The sequence below is a fragment of the Lolium rigidum genome, chromosome 7 (assembly GCF_022539505.1).
Source record: "Lolium rigidum isolate FL_2022 chromosome 7, APGP_CSIRO_Lrig_0.1, whole genome shotgun sequence".
In the NCBI taxonomy this organism is placed as follows: Eukaryota; Viridiplantae; Streptophyta; class Magnoliopsida; order Poales; family Poaceae; genus Lolium; species Lolium rigidum.
This window is the reverse complement of record NC_061514.1, coordinates 51,546,280-51,557,712: the sequence shown is the minus strand read 5'-3', so window position 1 is coordinate 51,557,712 and position 11,433 is coordinate 51,546,280. Positions and strand designations below refer to the sequence as shown.

Below are 11,433 nucleotides of genomic sequence, written 5' to 3'. Positions count from 1 at the left end.
CTTCTACCCGAGAGAAACTATGTGGTTCAAGGGGAGGGGTTGAAATAAAGTCTAATGGCCCTATAAATATCTAGGAACAATTTTGAAACCTCTCCGAAATAATTTTCACGACTTCAAGAGAATTTCGATGATATATTCTCTCAAACACAAATCACAAATACACTCTCACAATAGATTGAATCTCTTTAAGCATATGGCCTAGCATGTTTGGTAATGTGTAGACATGACTTTTTGTCGAAAAAATAAAATGAACATATGACCACTGAATTCTCACTAGATGAAAAATCAACGCTCGAAATCATCAGACTTGGGAAACATAGCCGCACTTTGTGTATCCACAACTCAGCCGCCTTCAAAGACTGAACCTTACCCCAGGATCGAGGGGGCAGGAGAGGGCCACATCTCCGCAACCCCGCCGGCGGCGATCGCGGCCGTCCGTTGGACGGTGCGACATGGACGACTATGCAGCCACAGCTCCGACCCGACACACGCATCGACACATCACACGGGCGCCACAGTGCAGTTGTTGTTCATCTCAATCTGTGACCACCACGCCATGATCGCCACCACCTAGCTCCCCCCTAGATTCCCACGCTCCCAGCGCCTCCTCCCCTTTAATTTCTTCTCTCTCTAGCCCCTTCTTGTGGTGTTTGCGCGGCGCACGCATGCTGCGCAGACAGTAGAGAGTGGCCGTACGGCAGCAGCGGGAGAGGGAGGCCCTGCGACTGCAAAGCTGGCATCTTCTGCCCCCGGCCCGGCCTCGCCCCCAACAGTGCAGATTCTTCCCGCTCCCGCACCACAATTATGGGTGGCAGCCGCGCGGCGGGGAGAAGATAGCTCAGCGAGGAGGGCAAGAATACTGTGGCGGCTCGCCATTGCTCTCCGGCCCGCAGGTGAGCTGCTCCAGTTCCTCCCTTGCCCCGAGGCCGGATCTTTCGGTCACCCTGTGGGGGCGGGATCTTGGCACCGCCGCTTTCCTCAGTTTCTTCAGTTTCTTTTCTGTTCACCGTATCTTTCTCCTTTTCGTGGTTTGCATTTGCACATAGGCCTGGTTCATAGCTCGTCCGGGTTCGTTGGTTAGTCCGTTCTAGGGACCATGAACTGGGGTTCTTGTTGTTGATGATGCACAGTAACAGCTACTTCTCTCCCCCGTCTGAATTGGATAGTGGGTAGCTTGCTGCTGGTTGCTGCTAAGTGCTAATGTGCTTCAGGTGCCAAATCCCCGGAGACTTAGCTCTTGGCCTTCAAGAATTATCAGTTCGATTACCACCAAGTTTTGTCCTGTAACTAGCTCTAATCCAGCAAGCGTGTCTTCAGGTTCTGCAAAACACAAGTGGCACCATGAGAGTAGTAGCATTGCTCCAGTATCACTAAATTCGAGTTTTTTTTCTTGGTTAGAACAAGGAGAGTGCTTGCTATTTTTTCCATCAATCTATTGTGGCCGTGTTGTTCTTCCCCTTTTGATTATGCCTTTTCTCTTTCAAGAAAGTACATGATGCCGTTGCCTAACTTCGCTTTCAGTGCCGTCGACTGAATTTCTGTACGTCCTACCCTTTGCTCCGATATTTTTTGTTATCATTGCAAGCAGCTATCATGTGCATTTATGCAAATTCCCCGCGTTTAAAAAGGGTGAATTCGTGCCATGCCTTTAGCGAACAACAATGGCTTTTGCAGATTCCTCGTGTGATATTATCTGCCTGTTTCTGTGGCGGGTGCCCAATACGAATATACAATGAGTCATATTCTTCGTTCAGAGGATTCCTGTTATGGTATTACCTTCTTTTGTTTGAGTGGTTCTCTTGAAATCTCGCAGAACCCATTCCCTGAGAATATCAGGCTACTCCACCACTAGGTGTTTATTATTCTGCTGCGTATATCTTGGATGCTAGATACAGTCCCTCATTGCTTGTTTTGATCATAGATTTCCCTGTCCGGAGTAAGTCTATAGAGTGCAAACACATTTGCAAGATTGCTGACTTTTTTCCAGTGTCTCCTGACATCTTTACCTTGGGGTATTAGCCTTGAAAGACTATGTTTTCAGACTTGTTTGCTCTCTTTTTTAGGTCCATAGCTTCTCCTATCCATTACGTCTGCCAACTGTTCGGAGCAATGAAGCCTTCAGATGACAGGGTGCAGCTCTCAGATTTGACGCAATCGGAAGAGTCTTCGCTTGATGTGGAGGGGTATTGCCATCACCACGCGATCTTTCCTTGTTCTCCGTCAATGCAACCAGTTGCCTCCGGATGTGTACACACAGAAAACAGCGCGGCATACTTCTTATGGCCGACATCAAACCTACAGCATTGTGCGGCTGAGGGGCGGGCAAACTATTTTGGGAACCTCCAGAAAGGACTGCTGCCGGTGCTCCCTGGACGTTTGCCCAAGGGCCAGCAAGCAAATAGCTTGCTTGACTTGATGACTATAAGAGCTTTCCACAGCAAGATATTGCGGCGTTTCAGCCTTGGGACGGCAGTGGGCTTACGCATAATAAAGGGGGCTTTGACAGATATCCCCGCCATTATTGTCTTTGTTGCTCGAAAGGTTCATAAAAAGTGGCTCAATCCGAACCAATGCCTTCCCGCGATTCTTGCGGTAGGAAAACCTTACTTTGTTTTTGTATTAGTTCATTGGACTATCTTGTTTCCTTAGTTGGGAATGATTTTGTCATGGACTTGATATATTTCACTTAGCTGGATCATTACAGGGACCAGGAGGTGTTTGGTGCGATGTTGATGTTGTAGAATTTTCATATTATGGTGCACCGGCTCCAACTCCTAAAGAGCAGATGTTCAGTGAGCTTGTGAATAAGCTGTGTGGCAGTGATGAGTATATTGGTTCTGGCTCCCAGGTACATAATTCTATGCTCTCATTTTAATTGGTTTGATTTCCCTAAATATCATGTTCCTTAAGCAGAGAATGCTACCATGTCTATAAACTGAATTGGGCAAAAACATGGACTATAGTGTAAGTGGACCGTTCAAATTTTGTCAAAATTCTTAGTATTTACTATTAGAAAGAGAATAAAATTGCACGGCACTCAAAGTATTCTGACAAGGGCCCATAGATGCTTCGTCTGCTCGCACTGTTCTGTATGATGCCACTGGAAATCCTGCCAGTGTTCTTCATTCAACTGGATGTTACTTCAAGTTAACCCCCTTTAAAGATCAGCAATCAGAAGTAATTTTCCTTGCTGTTTCTCTAGAGTGTCATGCCATTTAACAATTAAGGTACCCACATCGTGTAAATTGGTATATGATGCTTAACAATTTGGGACCCCGCAGAAACATAGCCCTCACCTAAAGGCTGAAACACGCGTATAGTTTCGCATTGCAGTTCTTTTCAAAATATAAATGAAAATTTTACTTTAGATGTTAGAGCAGCAGATGGTGCAACGAATGTTTCAATAGGGCATGGTTCTGTAAGTTCCTCACAGTTCTCCATATGCTGGTCCAGGTTGCAAGCCAGGATACATTTGGAACGTTGGGTGCAATTGTGAAACGGCGCACCAGCAACAAGCAGGTTGGTTTCCTCACCAACCGACACGTTGCAGTTGACTTGGACTACCCTAACCAGAAGATGTTTCACCCATTGCCACCCAATCTTGGGCCTGGTATTTATCTTGGAGCTGTCGAAAGGGCAACATCTTTCATCACAGATGATGTTTGGTATGGAATTTATGCTGGAACAAATCCAGGTAGAGCAGCTACAAATTATCTAGTTGATATAGGAAATTCAAATTCATGTACTGTTTGCAGCATTTAACTGCAGAATATAGGGTTATAGAGAAATGCCTAGTTCATGTTTTGTTTATTTGAAAAGTGTATTAAATGCATCAGAAGATAAGACACACTATTACACTGCACAAATACTAAGAAATTTAAGAAGCAGGAATTTTCTTTCTGATCGTCCCAATTTTGTCAGTGAGATCAATACCAACTTGCAATTTATACTACTTCGGAACAAAAAATATCTGTTTAAGTGAAAAATAATACTCAGTTCGTTTTTATATATTTAAACTAATACATTTTACCTTTTATTTAGTGTTCTGTATGATGCACGTGCTGTTCTAATCCCCGAACATGTATGTTACCTCGCTGTGGATCTGCAGAGACATTTGTACGAGCTGACGGTGCATTCATTCCATTTGCTGATGACTTTGACATATCCACAGTCACTACTATAGTTAGGGAGGTCGGTGAGATTGGAGATGTTAAGGTTATAGATCTGCAGTGTCCTATCAATAGCCTCATAGGGAGGCAAGTTTGCAAAGTTGGCAGAAGCTCTGGTCACACGACTGGGACTGTGATGGCATATGCCCTTGAGTACAATGATGAGAAAGGAATATGCTTCTTCACTGACCTCCTCGTTGTTGGCGAGAACCGCCAAACATTTGATTTGGAAGGTGATAGTGGAAGCCTTATTATTCTGACCAGCCAGGATGAGGAGAAGCCACGTCCTATTGGGATAATATGGGGTGGCACAGCAAACCGTGGGAGGATAAAGCTTACAAGTGATCATGGTCCTGAAAATTGGACTACCGGGGTTGATCTTGGCCGTCTTCTTGATCGTCTAGAACTTGATCTTATCATAACCAACGAATCACTCAAAGGTCAGCACATCATATTTCAGTGTTATCCAGACATTCTGAAAATAGATTTACCAGGCAAAATGATGAACAAGTACTCTTTAAAAAATGCAGCTATTCATTATAAAGAAAGTGTTAGTTTCAAAAAAATAAAATAAAGAAAGTGTTATTGGTGGCGGTATAATATTGTTCGCATTTTCATACTTGCAATCAGTTACTTTTGCTCCATGGTACACGACTGACATAATCTATCGACAACAAAGATGCTGTGCAGGAGCAAAGGAATGCTTATGTGGCTGCGGTTATGTCTGCTGTTGGGGAGTCTTCCATGGTGGATGTCACTGCATCAGAAGCCACCACACAAGAGAAGGTTGAAGAGATCTTTGAGCCTCTGGGAATCAAAATTCAGCAGCTGCCCCGTCATGACATGACAACCTCTGCAACTGAAGGGGAGGGTGCAGCCAACACGCCGTCTGATATGGAAGAGCATCAGTTCATTTCAAACTTTGTCGGCATGTCTCCTGTATGCCGTGACCAAGATGCTCCAAGGAGCATCATCGCAAATTTGAATAATCCATCAGAGGAAGAGCTCGCCATGTCGCTGCACCTAGGCGAACGAGAATCGGACCAAGACCAGGAGAAGGGGACTCCCTCAGACCCTGAATCGAGCCTAAACCTGGAGAAGCGGCCTCGCCCTGACACAGAACCGAGCATAGACCTGGAAAAGCGGCCTCGGTGTGACCCAGAACCGAGCATGGACCTGCAGAAGCGGCCTCGCTCTGACCAAGAACAGAGCATAGACCTAGAGGAACGGCCTTGTTCTGACCCAAAACCGAGCATAGACCTGGAGAAGTGAAGGGTCCATTCTCGACGTTTCTGGAATGAGCTTGTGGAGAATCGAAGCAAGTAGATGAAAGATCTCCCGCAGTTCAGCAAACTGAACCTGCAATATTAGCTTAAGTTAACTATTGGCTTCATGGGGGAAGCATATCATGTACTACTATGGCACTTGATTCAGCTCTTGTAGGATGTTCGGTGGTAGCCCTGCATTTTTGCTGTGCTCATAAGATTTGATCATAATAAACAATGCTCAATCTGAATATTTTTGTCTTGGAAATCAATGTGGTGGAGACTGATGAGAATCTGGGATGATTTATCTTCCAGTTATGCTGGTTATTAAATCATGAATGTACGTTTGAAATCTTCTGCTATTCTCTCTGTTTTTTAGGAATGTCAGATCCAAAGTTTATTATGTATTTGCCATCATGAGTTTGTTTATTATGTTATATCTAATAAGCCAGTCCACATACATATGGAGATATGTGCAACCAGGAGCAAGCACTCTCTTTAATTTTGAAATAATAATAAAAGTGAGTTAGAAAATGAAAAGAGTGAAATGCAATAAATGCTGCATGTAGATGATAGGCTACCCCAACTTGCTTGGGAAAAAGGCTTTGATGATGTTGTTATTGTTGTAGATGATAGGCTGAACTACACATAAGTTATAGCGAAAAAGCTATGCTAATTTGTAGGCTGCATAATAAAATAGTAATGAGCTAAAAAGCATTTTAGATGCATATATTTTTGTGCACAAATGATAAAATTGCAGAACTTTGCAGAAGATCAAGTTCTATCCAGTATACCCAGTAATATTTTTGTCTTTTTACCCCACGGTTGTGCATTTGCGATACACATTACTCAATTAATGAACGTTTACCCGAATACCTGACCTAAGAAACTTTAAACATGATTTTACCTTATTTTAGCATTGTGTATGTTTTCTTAGATAAGACATGATGTCAGAATATGTAAAGATCGGAGAACTTCATGGCCGATCATGTCCAACCTTCTCTTCACCATCTTTTTCTTTCCATGTTGTCATCCTGCTATTTTCTGGCCTCAACCATCGTCTAACATTTTGCCCAGTAGACATGCATTAGACAAAGATGGTCCAAGATAATTTAGATGATATTTTACTATATGGGATAACTATGTCACAAATTCATAGCTAGGGGTAAAAAGTGGAATTCACTCTTTTGTATGAAACTCGATTATCTTAGATCTTAGAACATAAGAGATAACTAGATAATAGGGTAACGGAACCCACTCACATATAAACGATTCTAAACAAAAGGAAGATTACAACCAGGACTAGAACTTAAAAATCCACGGAAGCCGCATCCGAACCCATGGTTGTTGCACCCCCATAACTCTCATTGGAGGTTTCCACAAGTACCCAATAATCTAAATAAGTTGTTTTAAAGACTAATTGTTGTAAGAAAATTTATTCATTTAGATTTGGCATGTATTCTATGTTTACAATTCTACTGACATGCCTCTTTATTCTCCAGAAATCTCCTTTATCACCATATGTGCTTATGATTCCTCTAGAATCACAATATTTATCACAGCTTTTGCAATCATAGATCAAATGGATCAAACTTCATTTGCCTATACAATAGGTTTAAGATACACAAAGGAGTCGAGAGAAAACTCAATAGAAGAAATCTCAATTATTCACTCTCCTTTTTTGTCTTGAAAAGGTGGGCTCTTATGGAAGGCTCTTGCACGTGCCCCTAGACACTTTGTGCGAGTGAAAAGTGAACCATATTTAAAAAAAATAGTACATTTTTAGAGTCAATTATTATATATGGTAGCTATAAGTTAGCTATAGATGACATGATAAACCATAATAATAAGCAGCTGACTACACTATTGTTCTTGGTCTAACTAGATGCTTGGTCGTTTCTGCATCTAAAGTGATAATTTTGTAGCAGGAACGAACTGGAAACGCCCCATTCTTTTCATGCTTCCAAGCCCAAAAAGTCCTCTGTACATCTACCCACTGGTACGCTACTTATCGCCACCACATCAGGGTTAAAAAAAATCCTAGCTTATCCATGTCCCAACAGTTCAACTCCTCATCAATTAATTCATTCACCATAAGTACCTCAGATTCTGGATCACGGACTAATGGTTTCATACTAATATTACTTGGAATCCATGGATCTTCCGACACGCGAATTGAGGATCCATCCCCTACTTCTTTTTATCAAACCTTTCTTGAGGTTTCTTATTGCACACTTTCACAATAAACCTTGGGTAAACCTTATACTCGATATATTTGTTTTTTTCTTTAGAGCACATGGAAAGATTATCATCTCTACTTCCAACTATTATCAAGTGAGCAAAATCCGGAGAATTGACAAAACGACGCTACTTTGATTGCAACTTATACAACGATACAAAGCCAAACTAAGTTAGCATGTCATGTTGTATTTCTCGACGACGGTTCTATATCTACATTTTCGATATTTCCACCGACCATAAATACTTATTGCAGCCGATTGTGCTTTTGTTGCCTTCATCGATTTTCTGTTAGGAAAAAAGCCTGCTCGACTATTCTCGTTCAACGACCGTGGCCACTAATATATCCACAAGAGGAAAATAATGGCCAATGACGCGTGGGGTCAACGAATGTGTGGGTTCTTGACAGTCGCCGCATACTTAGCCGTACAAACACGACAACCTCCCAGAGCCCAAGCCGTGTACATCACATGACCCACTGACAGCATGGACAACGAAAGAGAGGGCCATCCTCTCAGCGATACAAACTGGGCCCGGGTAAGAAGGAGGAGTAGGTCTGCGTCGAACCGTTGCTTTGCTTCGTGTCCGTTCCGTCGGCGATTAGCGTACAGAACGGGATTGAGAAACCCTCACGCCTCCAGCCTCCCCAAATCCCTTCTGGACAAAAGCATATAGCATCGCGCCGCGTAGATTCCAGCCATCCCCCGACGCCACCCCTCCGATTCGAGCTAAGAGGAATTCGATCAGGCGGGAAAGCCTCGCGCTCTCGCCGGCTTGGAGCGCTTGAAGTTCATCTGACGGTCGGCAGACCTTTCATTTACAACAAAGCCTTCAGCGGTTAAGGTTCTTTCGAACTTCTCATGCCACTGCTTAGGTGCTTGCTTAAGACCATACAAAGACTCAACAACTTACACACCTTTCCTTCTTGAACATCTACTACAAATCCATCAGGCTGCTCCATATAAATTTCTTCATCGAGCTCTCCATTTAGGAAAGCTATCGTAACATCCATTTGATGAAAGAGAAGACCATGTGAGGCAGCCAATCGAATAGTGGTCAGTCGAGCTACAGGTGAGTATGTATCGAAGAAGTCTTCGCCTTCTTTCTGAGTATAACCCTTGGCCACAAGTCGTGCCTTGTACTTTTGAATAGTACCATCGGGCCTAAGATTTTTCTTGAACACCCACTTGCATCCTACAGGTTTGCACCCATAAGGTCGATCAGTAACCTCCCATGTTCCATTAGCTAATATGGAGTCCATCTCGCTACGGATAGCTTCTTTCCAGTAGTCAGCATCTTGAGATGCATATGCTTCTGTGATAGAAGTGGGAGTATCATCCATGAGGTACACAATGAAGTCATGACCAAGGGACTTTGCAGTCCTTTGTCGCTTGCTCCTTTTGGGAGCCTCATTGTCGTCCTCTACATGATTATCATAGTGTTCTATCGCAGTGGTAGGTTTAGGAGTTGTAATTAACTCCTGACTATATGAACTAGGTATCTCCTGATTTGATGAGCTAGACGTGTCTTTCATGTGAAAGATGTCTTCAAAGAAAGTTGCATCATTCGACTCCATAATTGTACCAACATGCATGTCGGATACCTCAGATTTCACTATCAAAAATCTATAGCCAATGCTATAAAATGCATATCCCAGAAAAACACAATCCACGGTTTTTGGTCCAAGCTTGCGCTTCTTAGGTATTGACAAATTCACTTTCGCCAAACAACCCCAACTACGTAAGTATGAGAGTTTCATCCTTTTCCTTTTCCATTCCTCAAATGGAGTAATGGTTTTGTTCTTTGTGGGAGCACGGTTTATAACATGACACACTATCATTATCGCATCCCCTCACTATACCTTGGATAGACCCGATGTATCTAACATGGCATTAACCAAATCAGTTAGAGTACAGTTCTTTCTTTCGGCCACCTCATTAGACTGAGGTGAGTAGGGAGGCGTCCTCTCATGAATAATACCATGTTCCGCATAAAAAGCATCAAACACATTGGAAAAAAAACTCTCCACCACGATTAGACCTAAGTCGTTTAATCTTTCGATCAAAATTGTCTCAGCTTTATAAATTTTGAAGTGATTAAGAGCTTCATCTTTATATTTCAGAAGGTACACATAACAATATCGAGTGGAGTCGTGAATTAAAGTTATGAAGTATATTTTTCCACCTTTTGTTAACTCGCCATTCTTCTCACAAAGATCTGAATGTATGAGTTCCAACTTTGACAAATCTCTTACCTCTGCAGTCTTGTGAGACTTGTGAGGTTGCTTAGCTTGCACACACACTTGATACTTGGAACTCTTGACAGTAGTAAATTTCAGAATTAAATTCATATTGGCTAGCAGCGTCATGCACCCAAAATTAATATGACAAAGTCGTGAATGCCAAATATTGGACTGACTATCATTGCTAACATGATTAATAATTTAAGTACATGTTATCACCAGATTTTAACCAAGTCAGGAGGTGGGCCGTGATTGAGATGGGCTTGGAGAATATACACGGGAAATATTCATGAATCGGCCTCGTGCAAGAGTTTGGGCTAGATTGCCCGTGTATCTGTAAATTATAGTAGGTTACGTGTCGGTTAGAATTAAGAGATAGAGTTTAGCTCGTGCACGGTTGGGATTATTCCCAAGTTAGAAAGTCTACGGACTATAAATATGTATCTAGGGTTATTGAGAAAGGAGGACGATCACGTTCACAACAAACCAATCTAGGCGCATCGCCACCCCTTCTTTCGAGGGTTTCTTCCGGTAAGCAGCTATGCTGCCTAGATCGCATCTTGCGATCTAGGCAAGTATCTTGTTTATTCGTTGTTCATGTGTTGCTCGTATCGAAGCCTTTTTGATGGCGAGCAACACCATTATCATAGATATGTTAGGGTTTGCATCGATATTTACTTGATGTATTCGCTTAGCTTTGCTATCCCTAGATATCTAGCTGTCCTTACACCTGTCTTAGGTGTAAGGACAGCACCTTGCTTAGTCTTTATTCGATAGGATTCGATCTCGTTACGATTGTTCCTTGTTCTTCAAGGATTAGTTTAATATCCATATGGTTAGGCCTTGCAAACGGGTTGAAGGATCCAGAGAGGGCGTGAGGTACGGTTTGCCGATCCTAGAAGGGATGTTCCGAGGATCAACTTCATGTTGGTTTTTAGGCCTTTTCTAGGGTTGAATTTCCGTCATCTTTCGTACTCCGCTGGGCTCAATTACGTGTAAGATGTTCCGGTTGTGTGGTGAAAACCCTAAATCGTCGTAGATCGTTTTAGCTTAGTATTGATCAAGTAGGACCACCATGTTATCGTAGATCCAATACGAATCATGGGTGGATCGGCTCCATGAGCCGGTTCACAGGATAACCTGAGAGCCGGTCGAGGCTCGTATTTAATGTTTAAGTGTATGCCATGGAAACTAGTCGAAGCAATCCATCACCTTCCTGACCAGGTATAGGTCAGGTGGCACGCCCTTGCACCAGCATCGGACGTGCGTGCCGGAGCATTGCGGGCCGTCGCCCGAGGGACCAGGGCCCACCAGCAGTCCTGGGAGCCTCCCGGCTCTACGTGTTGCCCGTCGCTGCTCGCCGGTGGGTTTTGGTGGTCAACACATTCTGGCACGCCCGGTGGGACATTCTTCTACATCAACTGCATCAACATCTGCATCAGGGATGGCGGAAGACCCAGTCACGTATGAAGATCTGACTGAGGAGTACAAGAAGAAGTATGACGAGATCAAAACTCTC

General features: G+C 43.2%; 1 protein-coding gene across 1 annotated transcript; it reads left to right on the top strand.

The window, feature by feature from the left end:
- The first annotated feature begins 1,190 nt into the window (after positions 1-1,190).
- On the top strand, positions 1,191-5,792 carry LOC124674060 (protein NARROW LEAF 1-like). Its single transcript, XM_047210093.1, has 6 exons — positions 1,191-1,769; positions 2,064-2,592; positions 2,705-2,848; positions 3,454-3,694; positions 4,109-4,609; positions 4,849-5,792. Exons 1-6 carry the CDS (start codon positions 1,594-1,596, stop codon positions 5,439-5,441), a joined length of 2,184 nt encoding a protein of 727 aa, XP_047066049.1. The 5' UTR covers positions 1,191-1,593; the 3' UTR covers positions 5,442-5,792.
- Positions 5,793-11,433: the final 5,641 nt, after the last annotated feature.